The following is a 17,673-nucleotide window of genomic DNA, read 5'->3' on the forward strand; positions in this document are numbered from 1 at the left end:
CCCCACTTTGTGAACGAGGAGACACCTGCTTGGAATTAAAGTTTCTTGCCCGGAGTTTCTTGGCAAATATGAAAGGGTACGACTCCGACCAGGTCAACTTCAAAGTCCTTGCAAACCCTGTCCAAAACCAAGCAAGGCCGCACCTGAGATCTGAAACGAGACCCGCCAGCAAAGCAGCCAACACTTCTCTCGCATTGGCTCCGTAGCTCCGGGAAGGGGCGGGGCAGTAGGACGCTGCTTGCCCCGGGTCGCTCGTGCTGACGTCAGCAAGGCGACGGGGAAGATTTCTAGGAAGCCGGGAGCCCGGTGGGCTGCGCGGTGGGCCGGCTTTAAGGTGTTGGTTTATTCGCTGTATGTGAAGAAGTGTTGGGGTTGGATTGTCGGGAGAAGGTCCGGACGGGCTCGGACCTCCCCGCTACCCCCTCACCCCTACGCCTTCTGAGTGGGTCTCGGCAGGAGGCGGTATCCACTGGGGACACGTGCGAGGGAGGCGAAGTACGAAGACGCCTGCGGCTGACTGCGCACAGGTTTGCTTAGCTTCGGGCAACCGCCTGGCTCGGAGTTGAATCAGTGGTGTCTGGAGGGATGGAGTGGTGCAAAAGCTGAACTTGACCCGTGTGCTCTCCCCTCACCCTGCCTTAGGCCCTCTGCTCCTTATTTCGAATGGAAATAAGCCTACCCTGTCTTGTTAGCGTGGTTTCGAAAAGCAATTGAAAAAATGTGTTGGAAGGTATAAAGTGCATTGTTATTAAACGTAGTTGCTTAGTGAAAGTTAAGAAGCCGGTGGATACGGGAAAATAAAGTTTTTAGATTATTTATGTCTTTACAATAGCCAATAACCTAGGAAGAGCCCCTGAGACTTCTGATAACTAAAGTAGCAGCCTCTACAGATACAAAGTAGCAAATATCTTAAAACTTAATGATCCCATTACATATATAATCTGTTTATCAGATTTTGCTTCCCCCCGCCCCCTTATATGGTCCCAGAAATGTTTGGGCATCCAGTTATTATAAAATTCTCTATTGGAGCGAATGTATTTATGATTCAATTAATGAAAATGAAAACCTTAGACAACAAGAATAGATTTTGCCTTAATTCTCTATAGCAGCCACTGGGAAACTGGCAATTAAAAGTTTAAAAACATCTTAATTGTTGTATAGCTATGTGGGGCGAATCTTGTAATTTGTCATAAAAAAGACTTTTTTAAAAAGAATTTAATCCATTTTATAATCTTGCCCCTTACTTTGATGTCAAGGGATTTTAGATTATAGTATATTAATTAGATTGTCCTCCTGTGGAAAATTAACTGCTGGATGTGTTTTTGCATTAAAACAATGCTTTTTTTTTTTCCGTGTAGACTATAACTTTTTGTTAAAATGCTTTAGTATAATACATTCTGTAGTATAGGCAATTTGTTATTCATTTGGGGAGAGGGAAGCAGAAGGTCCCCTTCTGCACTTGCAGAATGGACTCATTCCCATAATCTTAGTGCATGTTATGAAAAGCTTTCCTTATATTTACGTAATGGTCATTTGTGTGTATGAGGAAAGCTTACAAATTTTATCTTGTGCATCACAGAAAGAGCTAGTATTTATAGAAAAGACTAAGTACTAAAGTTATTTTATATTTTAAAATTTTGTGTTTAGAAATCATAGCATTTCCAAACCTTATGGGTGTCAGCAGTTATTGGTTCATTTTGCTCTTTAGAAATGTTTTATTTTCTGTAATTGATATTGATTAAATGACATGGATGAATCAGTAGGGAAATGAGTTCAAAAGTATAAACAAATAAAAAACTTGAATAATTAAAATAGACTGTTTGATAAATCTTATTTGCTTTGAAATCCAGAAAATAAATTTCACAGCGGGAAAACAAAAATCACCTTTACCTTCAAGGAAATACTAGGAGTTGTGAAGTTTTTTTGTTGTTGTTCAGTCATCCCTAAAGTTTCTTTGATGAAATACTGTTTCAGATTTTCCTTTTTTTTAACTTTAAAAAATTTTTTTATTTTATTTATTTATTTTTGGCTGTGTTGGGTCTTCGTTGCTGCGCGTGAGCTTTCTCTAGTTGCGGTGAGCAGGGGCTACTCTTCGATGTGGTGCTCGGGCTTCTCATTGCGGTGGCTTCTCGTTGCAGAGCACAGGCTCTAGGCATGCAGGCTTCAATAGTTGTGGTGCGCGGGCTCGGTAGTTGTGACTCGCGGGCTCTAGAACGCAGGCTCAGTAGTTGTGGCGCACCGGCTTAGTTGTTCCGAGGCATGTGAGATCTTCCCGGACCAGGGCTCTAACCTGTGTCCCCTGCATTGGCAGGCAGATTCTTAACCACTGCGCCACCAGGGAAGCCCCAGATTTTCTTTTTATAGAATCTGCATTGAGAAGCCCAGAGAATATTGTATTGATACAATACTTTATTGAGTTGTAATACTATATTTAGAGTCTAAATTTAAATGAACTTATTGACAATTTAAAAATCAAACTAGAGGGAATTTCCTGGCGGTCCAGTGGTTAGGACTTGGCGCTCTTGGGGCCCTGGGTTGGATCTCTGGTCGGGGAACTAAGATGCTGCAAGCTGCCAAACAAACAAACCAAACAAAAAAACAAATAAATAAATATCAAACTAGAGTATGAAGAGCTTACTTCTTAACAATTATAAAAGTGGCTTGCTGTGTTATAATAATAATAAGCACAGTTTTTATATACAGGACTAAAACTGGATGGATGTAAAGGTTTTTTCTCTTCTTTCTATCAGAGGTTGGTTTTGCTTTCACCTAAATTCAGTTCCTAAAAGCAGACTTCATTTGCATTAGTCTTTTCAAAGTTACCATGCAGGATTGTAACCACTTTATTTTAATCAATCTGTAACAACTGAAGAAAAATGAAAAAATTAAGCATGTGGTACTTTAAATTTGCTTTTATTTTGGGTAATTATTTATTATTATTCATTTCTTTTTTACTTTGTGTTCTGTTTTGAGAGAATTCTACATTTCTGTTTGTTTCATCCTCATCTATGTATATACCATTCCCCTCTCAAGTTTTCTTCCACCTCTGACAGGGAGTTAGGTTGCTTGTATCAAAATTTCAACCTCAGTGTTCTCAGCAAAGTTACCATAGACAGTTGGTAGTTCAGAGATTCTTTAACTGTGTGTCTTTGATGTAGTTATTTTTGTGAGGAGTGATTGTATAGAATTTTTTCTCTACTTCCCGCCCCCCAGCAAACTCCCTAAAACTCATTGTCCCCCTAACATTTCTGGAAATAGGTAGAACTCTCTGCTACCAGTGATGTTCAGATAAACTTCAGTGAAATGACTCTTCAGGAATTGGTGCATCAGGCTGCCTCCCGTTATTCGGATAAAATAGCTGTATGTTTTGATGAGTGTAACAACCAACCTCCAGTTTATTACACCTACAAGACTGTGGTTAACGCTGCTTCAGAATTATCAAATTTTCTGCTGTTACATTGTGACTTTCAAGGAATTCGGGAAATTGGTCTCTACTGCCATCCTGGGATAAACTTACCCTCTTGGATTTTAGGGTAATATTTTTTAGAACTAAAAATTTGATATCTTAAAGTAAGATTGTTTTCAAAAGATATTCTGTGCTGACTCTGTACTTTGTTTCTTTAGAATTCTCCAAGTCCCTGCTGCTTATGCACCTATTGATCCAGATTCACCACCAGCATTATCAATTCATTTTATGAAAAAATGTAATCTAAAGTATATCCTTGTTGAAAAACAGCAAATTAATGTAAGTGTGGGTATCTAAGTTGTTTGTTTGTATTTTTTTTTTTTTTTTTTTTTGCGTTATGTGGGCCTCTCACTGTCGTGGCCTCTCTCGTTGCGGAGCACAGGCTCCGGACATGCTGGCTCAGCGGCCATGGCTTATGGGCCTAGCCACTCTGCGGCATGTGGGATCTTCCTGGACCAGGGCACGAACCCGTGTCCCCTGCATCGGCAGGTGGACTCTCAACCACTGCGCCACCAGGGAAGCCCATGTTTGTTTGTATTTTTATGTGTTACATTTACTTTTCAATTGAAGGGGTCCCATCCCCTGTCTTGATTTCTAAATTCACTAACTCAGCAAAATTCTTGGTCTCAGCACTGACATTTTGGGTTGGGTGTTTGTTGTGAGGCGTGTCCTGTACATTACGGGATGTTTAGTAACCCCCATGGCCTCATATCTAATAATTGCCAGTAGCACCCCCTAGTTGCAACAACCAAAATTGTCTTCAGACATTGCCAAACGTCTCCTGGAGGCACCCTCCACCCCACATGCTCCACTGAGAACCACTGCTCAATGGCATGGACGTATCTTCTAGCCTCATAATAATGTATTGTGCATTGTTTTGAATTTACTTTCTCTTTCCAAAGTTGTTTTTATAGTAGGAAACTTTTATAATACTTGATACTTTTATCTTGGTGTATTTATGGTAACTTACAGTGGTCAGCAACATTAAAGAACTATATCCAAGCTTAGATTTTGCAAAAGAGATTGGCACTTAAACCAGATCTTTCTGGAAAACTAAATTTATTACTTTTTTTTATTTTTAAGTGACTGCCAACCAGAGATCTAGCAAAGAAACACTGCTTTAGGGGCAAGAATTGGTATTATATGTTAAGCAGGGTACCCCATGTTTCATTATTATTTCTTCATTTCTTGCTTATAAAATATTGTTTTACCATGGAGAAAACATTATAGAAACTATATTCAATTTAGCCTATCATTTAGCCCATTACCTATATGAACCATTTTATATTGGGGGTAACTTAAATGAATTTTACCTATTTGTGTATATGTGTATGCATCTATATCTGTAATATATAGCAGTAAGACAATTCAAAAGCTTCAGATATTATATGGAGGACTTCCTAGAGAATAATGGGTATTAGAGTAAGGCCTCCAGAAAGAGACAATAAAGTATTAATTTAGTTAATAAATATTTTCTAAGTACACATATATCAGTGTCTGGCCACAGTTTTCTCTTCTGTTCCTCACATTGGTTATTTGTTGATAAGTTAGAAAGACTAAAATGAGGATGTGATATTCATTTTTTTAACAACCTTGGTGAAAGTTTTTATAGACAAGGTGGGTGGGTGGGAGAATTAATTGTCAATATCAAACTATTCTTCATAACTGCATATAGGAAGGAGTTGAGTACATAGCAGCAAACCCCACAGAAAGTACCTTGCTTCCTGTTCCATGATTTTGATGATGGTGTAAGTGTTCTTCCTTCACTTAACACAGGAACAATCAGTGTATTTACTGAGCATCTACTGTATGCCCATGATCCACTAGAGTAGTGGTTTTCAGCTGGCCATGATTTTACCTGCCAGGAAACATTCTGCAATGTCTGGAGATATTTTTTATGGTCATGATGGAAAGGGGGTGCCACTGGCTTCTAATGGGTAGAGGCCAGGGATGCTGCTAAAAACCCTACAATGCATAAGACAGTCCCCACAAAGATTTAACTGTTCCAGAATGTCAGTAGTGTTTAGATTGAGAAACTCTGCACTAGAGACAGGGTGTTTGGGAGGGCATTGGTATGTGAAAGCAGTCTAAAATATGATTCTTGCCCTCTAGTTGCTTATATAGTTGGAGAGAAAAGGTTAGTACTTCCCAGGTCTGCATAGTGTGATATTGCCCTAAGTGAAGTATACGTAGCCCAGTAGAGACAGGACAGTTTTAATGGAGGAGGATGGTTTTTGAGCTAGGTCTTAAGAATATGTGGGCCTTAATTTTTTTTACATTACAGAATATACCACACCTTACACCTAAAACCACAACACAGACACAAACAGAAAACTCCTGGTCCTGGGTTGTGATCTTTTCCTCTCGTTTAAATTGATTTCTTTACTGTGAAAACTTGTTATGCTTCATTAAGCTGCTGCTTATCAACCTAAAAAGATATACTCAAAGGAAACTTCTGTATTAATCTATTTCCATCTACCAAGTAACTGAGCCAGAAACTCAGCAATCTTCTCAAGCTCACTCCCTATCCAGAAAGTCATCAAGTCCTATTGATTCTTTCTTCATAGACCCTTTCTGTCTACTTCTGCTGCAACAGACCATTCAGGCCCATATAGCATATCTGAATTGTTATGAAAGGTTCATTAAAGGCTCTCATTTATCAGAGTCTTGCATATAAGTCTCTCCTTGACAAGCAAAGTCTAGTCTGTGCTACTGCCACTTTCTGTTGGATCCCATCACAGGTTAAGGTCTAAACTCCTTGGTGTTGAGTACACAGTTATTAAGGATTAGCATCTCATCTCCTATCAACAGCACTACTTATCTTCTCCATCTTCCCCAATTCTGCAGCTTATTGGAATGCTTACTGTTCTCCATAACACCAGCTTTGTCAGGTCAGATACTGTGTATTGACTTGTTTGTTTAAAGTACCCCTCTTTATTTGGAGAATAGCTACTTATAACACACAAATATTACATATGAAGAATCAATCTCTGACCTTCCAGGCAAGTTAAGTTCAGCCTTCTCTGTTCTCATTCATGTTTTTTAATTTTTTTTTTGATTGACTGATTGATTGATTTTGGCTGTGCCGCAGTATGTGGGATCTTAGTTCCCGGACCACGGATCGAACCTGCGCCCCCTGCAGTGGAAGCATGGAGTCTTAACCATTGGACCACCAGGGAAATCCCCTGTTCTCATTCACATTTAAAGCATATTTCATTATTACACCACATTGCACTGCAGTTGTGTGTTTTTATGTCTCTATTTTAAAGATGAGTTTGAAAGTAAGCAACGCACTTTACTCTTGGAGGTTTCTCATTTATCTTTTTATTCTTGGATATATAGCAAGTACAGTTGACCCTTGAACAACTCAGGGGTTAGGGGCAGTGACTTCTGCGCAGTGGAAAATTCGCCTATAACTTTACAGTTGTCCTTGGTACCCGCATCCGCAGATTCAACCAACCTCGGATATAAGTGGACCTGTGCAATTCAAACCCATGTTCAAAAGTCAGCTGTACTTAAAAAAAAAAAAAAAGCTATATTGAATGAGTAAATGAATACTTAATATTCTATATAAAAGAGAATGCGTTTTAACATATTAATGTTGTAAAACTTTGTTCCCCATTTAACATAGAAATTCAAATCTTCCTATGAAACGTTATTGAACTATGATACGTTTACAGTAGAACATAATGACCTAGTACTCTTCAGACTTCACTGGAAAAATGTTGAGGTGAGCTTGATGCTAAATAATAGCATAAGAAGAGAGACATATGAAAAAGAAAAAATGACAAAGAGTGTGAATTCTGAGAACAGCAGTGAAGAAAAGTTAGAAGAGCACATGGATGTGAGGCTAAAGCATTGCTTGGCCTATGTTCTCCGTACATCAGGCACCACGGGGATACCTAAGATTGTCAGAGTCCCTCATGCATGTATAGTGCCAAACATCCAGCACTTTCGGTAAGTTCTATCCTTAGAATCCTTCTTCAGAACTTGTAATTTAAAGGGAAAAATGAATTTTGAAATACCTGTTCTTTATAACTCTTGTTCCTAAATTGACAGTCCTAAGTACTTGGGTCTCTTGTTTCAGCTATATCTGAACTTTAGCTCTCTTTAGCAGAGTAGGGCTTTACCTGTTTGATCCAGACCTGGAGCCAAACAGCAATCAAATGATATGGCTGGAAGCTTTGCTTCTTAATTATTAGTAAGAAGAGAGGAAACATATTCCTGGCAGAGGTACCTACAGAGGTATGGGAGAAAGAAGGAGTTTGGCTTGCTAGAGTGTACTGGGCAGAGCTGAAGAGTGGGAGGGTAGGAGTCGTATGACCTGAGGGGGCAGGCACCTGGTGTGCTCTGTTGGAGAAGTTTGAACTTAATCCAAGGAACCATTAAAAAATTTTGCATTTCATTAAGTTTACTCTTGTAGCATCGTTGAGTTGGTTTTACTGTTATGGGAAATGAGAAATCTCTATAAAGTTGAGATTCTCAACTTTTGAAGAAAGGAGGAAATAGAGGAGGAAGGGAACCAGAGAGGAGTAGGCTTAGAAAATCAGAGGAGGAAACAGAAATAGAAATGGAAACCTCATGGGACACATCTGTAATTTTATGTCATTATAAGTTTTATGTACTTAAAATTTTTTTAGTAACCACATTTAAAAAGTAAAAAGGGGACTTCTCTGGTGGCGCAGTGATTAAGAATCCACCTGCCAATGCAGGAGACATGGGTTCGATCCCTGGTCCGGGAAGATCCCACATGCCGCGGAGCAACTAAGCCTGTGTGCCACAACTACTGAGCCTGCACTCTAGAGCCCTCGAGCCACAACAACCGAGCCTGCACGCCTAGAGCCCGTGCTCTGCAACCAGAGAAGCTATCGCAATGCGAAGCCCGCACACCGCAACAAAGAGTAGCCCCCGCTCACCACAGCTAGAGAAAGCCCGTGTGCAGCAATGAAGACCCAACGCAGCCAAAAATAAATTAATTTAAAAAAAGTAAAAAGTGAAATTAATTTTAACAATATATCTTATTCAGTATACCCCAAATATTTTAATATGTAATCAATATAAAAATTTAGTGAGGTACTTTACAATTTTTTTTTTAAATTTTTTAAATTTTTGGCTGTGTTGGGTCTTCGTTGCTGCACAAGGGCTTTCTCTAGTTGCAGTGAGCGGGGGCTACTCTTTGTTGCCGTGAGCGGGCTTCTCGTTGCAGTGGCTTCTCTTGTCGCAGAACGTGCAGGCTCAGTAGTTGTGGCTCATGGGCTCTAGAGTGCAGGCTCAGTAGTTGTGGCGCACGGGCTTGGTTGCTCTGCAGCATGTGGGATCTTCCTGGATCAGGGATCGAACTGGTGTCGACTGCACTGGCGGCAGTTTCTTAACAACTGTGCCACCAGGGAAGTCCTACATTCTTTTTTATATACTAATTATTTTCAAAATCTAGCACGTATTTTATACTTAAACATCTCTATGTGGACCAGTCACATTGTTAGTGCTCAGTAGGCACATGTATCTAGTGGCTACTATATTGGATGCCCAGGTCTAGAAGGAAGGAATGGTTAAATGCTGCAGAGGTATCTATTGTAATTGGCAATCTGTTTTTTTTTTGGTTTTGTTTTGTTTTTAATATTTTATTTATTTATTTAAATTTTTGGCTGCGTTGGGTCTTAGTTGTGGCATGCACGATCTTCATTGTGGCGTGTGGGATCTTTTGTTGTGGCGCATGGGCTCTTCATGTGGCTTCTCTCTAGTTCTGGTGTGCAGGTTTTCTCTCTCTAGTTGTGGTGTGTGGGCTTCTCTCTAGTTGAAGTGTGCAGGCTTAGTTCCCTGACCAGAGATTGAACCCGCACCCCCTGCATTAGAAGGCGGATTCTTTAACGCTGGACCACCAGGGAAGTCCTGACAATCTGGTCTTTAGTGCTTTCACTTCTAATTCCCAGGGCTGAACAGTACAGGCTGGAGATAAGAGAATGAGAGATAAGGAAATGGAGACAACAAAAGTAAAGTGTTATTTTCTAGAAACTAGTTTTAATAGAAGAGAAAGGATTCTGGGAGGGTGTAGCTTTTTTGTCTTTGTTTTTAGATGGGAGAGACTTGTAGGCTGAGCATAAAGACCTGGTAGAGAGGATTGGTTAGAAAAATCAAGTGGTAGGAATATGGTAAAGGAGTAAGATACTTTGAGATGGGAGGAGATGATATTTAAAATACTCTCTGTTCTTTAGAGAGCCTTAAAAGGATAAGAGGGATAATAAGTTACATAAATTCTTTATGTAATAAGGAATGTTAGAGGAAGTTGATGGATTGTAACTTTAGAAAGAAATAGGATGCAATGTCCTATGCTAACGTTATGGGAAGTGAGGTGGGGATGGAGATACAGGCAACTTGAGGAGAGTGGAGCTGATTTGGAATCTAGGAGAGGTGGGAGAGACAGCTGACTAAGAGGCACTGGGCCTAACAGGCAGGAATTGTCTGTAAGGTGAGAGCAAATATGTGCTCAGTGAGGGATGAGGGGCTAATTTGTGAGTAGAGTGTACAGATTTCTTGATAGCTATTTTGTGCTTGAACTTAATGAAATCTATTTGCTTATTAAACGCTTTTTGGTTTACTTTTAGGTTCACAAGTAAGCAAAGTGCTAAATAATTGGATTCTGAAAGATGAAATGTTCAGATATCCAATTTAGAAATTGAAACAGTGATGTTAAATTTTCTATTTGATTTGGACTTAAATCACCAAGCTAGGAAGTACCAAATTTCAGCTGACTCCCCAGATATTATCAGAATAACCTGATAGTAAGATAAAGCTGAGTTTATTGCTTACATTGGTAGGAGAGAATGCTGCCTACCTCCAAGAGTATGATGGTCTCAGAGGGAGAAGGGCAGGATCTGATTTACTGAGATTTTGAAGTAAGGTAGATCTTTTTTTTTTAATTAACTAATTTATTTATTTTTGGCTGCATTGGGTCTTCATTGCTGTGCACGGGCTTTCTCTAGTTGCAGCGGAGCAGGGGCTGCTCTTCTTTGCGGTGCGCGGGCTTCTCATTTCGGTGGCTTCTTTTGTTGCAGAGCACGGACTCTAGGCTCGTGGCCTTCAGTAGCTGTGGCTCGTGGGCTTCAGTAGTTGTGGCTCGCGGGCTTCAGTAGTTGTGGCTCGCAGCCTCTAGAGCACAGGCTCAGTAGTTGTGGTGCATGGGCTTAGTTGCTCCACAGCATGTGGGATCTTCCCAGACCAGGGCTCGAACCCGTGTCCCCCGCATTGGCAGGCGGATTCTTTATTTATGTATTTATTTTTGTCTGTGTTGGGTCTTCGTTGCTGCGTGAAGGCTTTCTCTAGTTGCGACGAAGGGGGGCTACTCTTAGTTGCGGGTTGCGGGCTTCTCATTGCAGTGGCTTCTCTTGTTGTGGAGCACAGGCTCTAGGCGCGCGGGCTTCAGCAGTTGTGGCTCGCGGGCTCTAGAGCACAGGCTCAGTAGTTGTGGTGCACGGGCTTAGTTGCTCCGCGGCATGTGGGATCTTCCCAGACCAGGGATCAAACCCGTGTCCCCTGCATTGGCAGGCAGATTCTTAACCACTGCACCACCAGGGAAGTCCCTGGCAGGTGGATTCTTAACCACTGCACCACCAGGGAGGTCCCTAGACCTTTCAATACAGGGGCTTAATTTAAGGATTGGGTAAGGTTTGTGATATAACAATGATGGATTGGTGGAAATAGCAAAGGAACTTTTGAGAAAAGAGGTTCAGAGAGTCTTGGGTTGTAAACCGTTTTTGATGCTTTTGTTAAAGAGATGATTTGGTTTTCATTAATGAACAGTAAAGTTATATGTAACTTCTGTTTTCTTGGTTTAGAATCTCCTAGAATAATAAAACTGTGCTAATGAAGACAATGTAAATAGTAAGTCCTATTAATATAGGCAGTAAATTCAGTAAACTGTGTGAGGGTAAACCTTTTTTGTTTTGTTTTTTTTAGCTGTGACAGTGCTACTCTCTGAAAGCAGATTATGGGACTTTGATTTGTTGTTTGTCTTTTGCTTTATTGTTTTATAAGAACATGTGAGAAGAATTGTGTTGTTTATGCCCACAGGCATTTTACAAAGACAGATATAGTATCTTCTGTAGTGATAACATGGAATTGAACTTCCCTTAAAATATTTACTAATCTTTCTAGATTATGCCAAAAAAAAAAAAGAAAAAAAAGCTGAATAGCTGTGCATCAAATATATAGTCTTTAGTTGTATAAGCATTTGTGAGCCTTTAGGGTTTCTCTGTTGTTTTTTTGTTTTGCGGTACGTGGGCCTCTCACTGTTGTGGCCTCTCCCGTTGCGGAGCCCAGGCTCTGGATGCGCAGGCTCAGCGGCCATGGCTCACGGGCCCAGCCGCTCCACGGCACGTGGGATCTTCCCGGACCAGGGCATGAACCCGTGTCTCCTGCATCGGCAGGCGGACTCTCAACCACTGCGCCACCAGGGAAGCCCTGTGAGCTTTTAGTTTATAAGGAACTATTTTGTTTTTTGTGCACAATTACCTAGTTTGATTGCAGAGTCAGAAATGAAGTGGAAATTTAAAACTCCTTTTGTTTCAGTCAAACAAGAAAAGTAGCTCAGTGAAGTTAAAAAAAAAGTAAAAAAAAGAAAAAAAAAGTAGAACTTTTCTATTATTTTATGGTGGCTTCTTTTTTTAAGCCCCCTTTTACTTCTGGAGCTTGATGACTTAATATAGTACTCTGAAGGAATGCCCAGCAAAACTTATCCTTTTTATATATTTGTTTAGATTATTTATCTTGTTAAATATATTTTTGTAATCATATCTTAAAGAGAACTACATGGACTTCCCTGGTGGCGCAGTGGTTTAAACTCCACCTGCCAATGCAGGGGACATGGGTTTGAGCCCTGGTCCGGGAAGATCCCACATGCTGTGGAGCAACTAAGCCCGTGCACCGCAACTACTGAGCCTGCGCTCTAGAGCTCACGAGCCACAACTGCTGAAGCCCTTGCACCTAGAGCCCGTACTCCACAACAAGAGAAGCCACCGCAATGAGAAGCCCGTGCACCACAACAAGGAGTAGCCTGCTCACTGCAACTAGAGAAAGCCTGTGCGCAGCAACAAAGACCCAACGCAGCCAAAAAAAAAAAAAAAAAAAGAACTATAGTTATTTTTCTTGCTGAATTCTCTTCTCAGTTGACCTTCCTAAAATAAATTGTTGGACGGACATCTTTTCTAATATTACATATCTTGGATATTCTGTTGAAATTAAAACAGGAACATACAGTTGTAAAGCCTTTTAAAAATGATATTTAAGTACTATTTTTTTTAGTTGATATTTATGACTTTGTACAAGTTACTTAACCTCCCTGAATTTCCTTTTCCTCCATTTTTAAATGGTGGTAATAACCATATCTGCAACATAGGGTGGTTGGGAAAATGAGAAACAATAAGTTAGATATACAGCACGTAAGCCTCAGAAGTAGTAAGTTCAACAAATATTTGTTCCATGCTATCTCTTTTCTTCTTTAAAATCTGTCTCTTTTAACTTTTCCTATACTGGATACTTCTTAAGCTACGTTCCTTAACTTCCAGATTCTCCATGAATGCTTAACACTGCCCACTTTGTTCACAGAATTGAGACAAAAAAAATGATTTTCAGGGCTCAAGCATTATTGAAAGCCTGTTATATGTTCTCCCCTGAATTCTAACTAGGAAACCAGACAATATTTGTGAAGAATAAGTCCATTAAAAATTGAAGTTTGAGTGTAGCTTTTATCGTACATTGATTTTTTTTAGCTTACCTGAGACACAAATATATAATTAGATTAAATTATAATCAGATTTAGGGCTTCCCTGTTGGCACAGTGGTTAAGAATCCACCTGCCAGTGCAGGGAACATGGGTTCGAGCCCTGATCCGGGAAGATCCCATGTGCCATGGAGCAGCTAAGCCCGTGCGCCACAACTACTGAGCCTGCACTCTAGAGCCTGCGTGCCACAACTACTGAGCCTGCGTGCCACAACTACTGAAGCCCGTGTACCTAGAGCCCGTGCTCCACAACAAGAGAAAACACCGCAATGAGAAGCCCGTGCACCGCAAAAAAAAGTAGCCCCCGCTTGCCGCAACTAGAGAAAGCAGCACAGCAGTGAAGACCTAACGCAGTCAAAAATAAATAAAACAGGGGGGATAAACGATCTTTTACAGTGGAGGAGGCATTCACATCTTTGAGGAGGCTTGGTTAATGTGTAATGTAGATGCACGCTGCACAGTTGGAAAAGAGGTGGGGGAGACCCAAACAGACACAGGGAATTTTATGTTTAAATTGTCTTCTCCCACCTTAAAACGTAAATTTTATTTCATCACTTTTTACCCTCTTAGGGTTCTTTTTGGCTAGGTCTGAGAATTAGATTGACAAAAGAAAGGTCAATGGAAGAAAAGCATACATTTAAGTATAACAAGTTTTAGGTGACACAGGATCCTTCATAAGGAATGACCCAAAGAGATGACAAGACTATATTAGGTTAAACAAAGAGAGGCAATTGTGGAAAAGTGACTAAACTGTGTGGGGAGGCTAAAGGAAGATAAGAATTATTTTAACCAAGTCTGTTTTGTATAGAGTTCTCTTGCTTTCAGCGTCTCATCCTTGATATTAAGAATATTACTTTCCTTCTGGTATAGGGAGGACATCTTTCATGTGGGAATTTCATCTGCCTTTATGAAAAACAGGAAGGTCAGAGTGTTTTTGTTTTGCAGTTTTTCAAGTGCATTTAACTCAAAATGGTCAATATACCAGAGCTGCATATTTTGGGATAGCATGTTCTGAACTCCATCATTAAATGCTTAAAGTTGGGGCTTATCTACCTAACTTAGTAGGGGAAAGGGAAGGGAAGAAAGGCTTCTATGGGAAATACAAATTGGTTTCTTTAGGAAAGACAAAAGCAGATAAGAAACTTTGTGGTAATGTTGGCCTATGCATATGAGGGTAGTTTCATCCTGTCGTCAGGGCCATAAAACTCCCCAGTAGAGGGGGTTTATGGTAGGTTTACTCTTGGTGTACTTTTGGGAGTAAAAGTCATCCTGAAGATGGAATTTATGGTAGTCTCATTCCCCAGAAGTTTCTGCTATCAATCAGAAAAGGGAAGCTCCAGGAAGGCTTCTTTCTGCATCTGTTGAATCCAAAATGTCTTCAGCTTAAAATAATCTTCATACCAACCCTGGGGTTCCAAGTGGGTGCCCACAATACCATACTTGAAGATATTTTGAAGTTAAGGTAATCCCTGCTTTTAGATAGAATGAGTTTTGTGTCTTTAAATTGAAGAGTGTTATAGGCTCATTGCTGACCATCCATGCTCTATAATACCCTTATCACATATATTCTGTTCTGCTCTTTGTTGAGTTACTGAGAGAAAATGCCAAATGGTGGGAAAAGGGAGTCAGAGGTCTCTATTAATCATCATTCAATAAGTAGTATAGAATAAGTCAAGATTCTACCTGAAAAACAGAACTGGGAGTATATATTAGAGATCTATTACAAGGAATTGGCTTACACTTGTGGGGCTGGTAAGCAAGACTGCAGTCCATTGGGTAGACAATTAGGGGTGATTGTGAACAGACTGGAATCCCACAGGCATGTGCTTGTCCACAGGCAAGTCAGGAAAGAGGATCCAGGGGAAAGGGAGAGTAATTGCTGAACTAGCTAATTGCTGATCCAGCTGCTGTTTGGAGTCTCTTCAGAGAATGCCTAAACACTCTCTTAAAGGCCTTCCAACTGAGTAAATCCAGCCAACGCAGGATAACCTCCCTTTTGATTAAAGTCAGCTTATCAGGGACTTTAATCATATCTACAAAATCCCTTCACAGCAGCACCTAAGCTAGTGTTTGATTGAATAAATGGGAGAAGGTGTGTGTGCTGTCAAATGACAGCTGTCCGCCTTCTGTCCTCCAACTGTCTAGAGAGAATATCCCTTGTCTTCTACCCTAATGGGAAACACACTATCAATAGAAAGGGAATTCTGAGGACTGTAATTCAGTCCAGTCAAGTTGACGCATCAGAAGGGCATCACATATGATAAAATACGTCATGGTAAAAAGCGGCTTTGCTTTAAATGGCTTTTAATCCTTATATTTATAAAGAAGAGTTCTAGAATTAATAGCACCGTTTTGGTTAATCTAAGAGAAAAAAAAATCTGGCCAACATCTGGAAACTTAATGGTTATAAATACTTCTTTAGGATATGTGTTCACTAAATGTTAGGCATTTCTCATAATTACATTCTGTTTTGCCTTAGGGTGCTTTTTGAGATCACTCAGGAGGATGTTTTGTTTCTGGCTTCACCTCTGACCTTTGATCCTTCTGTTGTGGAAATATTTGTTGCTCTATCAAGTGGTGCCTCTCTGCTTATTGTACCAACTTCTGTCAAAGTGCTCCCATCAAAATTAGCTGCTGTTCTCTTTTCCCATCACAGAGTGACTATTTTACAGGTACATTTTAGTAGCAAATGAAATGTTTTGTTTTTAATTATTCAATATTTTAAGTGTGTTAGAGAATATTTTATATTCCTGTAGCTCTTTACAATGGATTAATGATAATCTAGTTAGAATGTCAAGGGCTGTCTTCCTGATGATGTCATTTGTTTGAGAATGAAAAAAATCAGTTAATTCTGTCTAGAAAATTCTTTTACTATGCACTTTGTACATACTATAATAACTAAGGGAACTTTTACTCAAATCCATTGGGATATGCCTCTCTTGTCTTAAAGTATTGAGTTTATTGTGTTTCCCACTAAAAACTGCTTTAAGTAAGTTAAGTTATAATTGACTTAGAAATTTAGATTTTCTGATTTTTACATCGGTATGTTTTATATTAACCTAAAAAATGTATTTTTTAAGTTTGGCATTTTTGAAGATTTAAAAAATATATATGTGAAAGTATGTGACTTGTACTCTAGCCTTAAGATATAACACTGCAAGTGGTTAATGAAACTAGAGAGAATTAATAAAATTATATGCATATCATGATAAATGAAAATTTTTTTAAATGAGACTTGAGAGGATGTTAAATTTCTTCCCAGAGACAAAATTTGATGCTGACTTTCTTTTTAGGAAATGTGTTTTTCATCCTATTAAAAAAACCATTATATATAAATGAAATGAGTATAGCAATGCAGTTTTGCTAGGTATCAGTGGTATAAATTCTCATCTCTTGGTGAATCATTCTATGAATCTGGGCACGATTTTAATAATACAACTTTTAGGGGCTTCCCTGGTGGTTGAGAGTGGTTGAGAGTCCGCCTGCCGATGCAGGGGACACGGGTTCGTGCCCTGGTCCGGGAGGATCCCACATGCCGCGGAGCGGCTGGGCCCATGAGCCATGGCCGCTGAGCCTGCGCGTCCGGAGCCTGTGCTCCGCAACGGGAGAGGCCACGACAGTGAGAGGCCCGCCTACAGCAAAAAAAAAAAAAAAATAATAATAATACAATTTTATTTTCCTGTAAAATTCAAGGAGCATAATTTTTCAGGGAATATTTGCTAAGTACCTTAATAGTGTCTTATACCTCTTTAAATCTGACCCCTTGCTTAATGTTAAAACACAATCTCAGATAAATTTACTTTAGCAGTGGTTTTTTTAACTTTTCTGGGATCATAGATCCTTCTGAGAAATGGATACACATTTACTAACTCTGTTCCCAAAATACAGCAAATTTTGCATATAGTTTAATTGTGATTTTATATAACTCACAATACATATCTACTTGGAATATTATGAGCAGATCACATTTGACTTGGTTTGAGTAAGGAAGAGAAGCACAAAAGCTGACAGGCTAACCTTTCTTTTGTATAAGACACATGTCTTATAGTGAATTTTTGCTTTATTTTATTATCATCGTTCATCTTTTCCCTCCAGAGTCAATTTCTTACCAAATAATATGTAAGTCATCATGGATATATATATATATATATATATATATTTTTTTTTTTTTTTTTTTTTTTTTTTGCGGTACGTGGGCCTCTCACTGTCGTGGCCTCTCCCATTGCGGAGCACAGGCTCCGGACGCGCAGGCCCTGCGGCCATGGCTCACGGGCCCAGCTGCTCTGCAGCATGTGGGATCTTCCCGGACCAGGGCACGAACCTGTTTCCTCTGCATCGGCAGGCGGACTCTCAACCACTGCGCCACCAGGGAAGCCCTATATATATATTTTTAAGAGCTTCTTGTACAGATTTTATTTACAAATAACCTTGC

General features: G+C 39.8%; 1 protein-coding gene across 1 annotated transcript in view; it reads left to right on the forward strand.

The window, feature by feature from the left end:
* Positions 1-285: 285 nt before the first annotated feature.
* AASDH (aminoadipate-semialdehyde dehydrogenase) overlaps positions 286-17,673 on the forward strand; it is a 35,115-nt gene continuing 17,727 nt past the window's right edge. The window contains exons 1-5 of the mRNA XM_082652910.1: positions 286-527; positions 3,259-3,533; positions 3,625-3,745; positions 7,098-7,423; positions 15,721-15,913. Of these exons, the coding sequence (XP_082509036.1) occupies positions 3,304-3,533; positions 3,625-3,745; positions 7,098-7,423; positions 15,721-15,913 (870 nt within the window). The 5' untranslated portion in view covers positions 286-527; positions 3,259-3,303. The remainder of the gene's footprint in view (positions 528-3,258; positions 3,534-3,624; positions 3,746-7,097; positions 7,424-15,720; positions 15,914-17,673) is intronic.

Source organism: Grampus griseus (genome assembly GCF_964374135.1).
Source record: "Grampus griseus genome assembly, chromosome: 4".
In the NCBI taxonomy this organism is placed as follows: domain Eukaryota; kingdom Metazoa; phylum Chordata; class Mammalia; order Artiodactyla; family Delphinidae; genus Grampus; species Grampus griseus.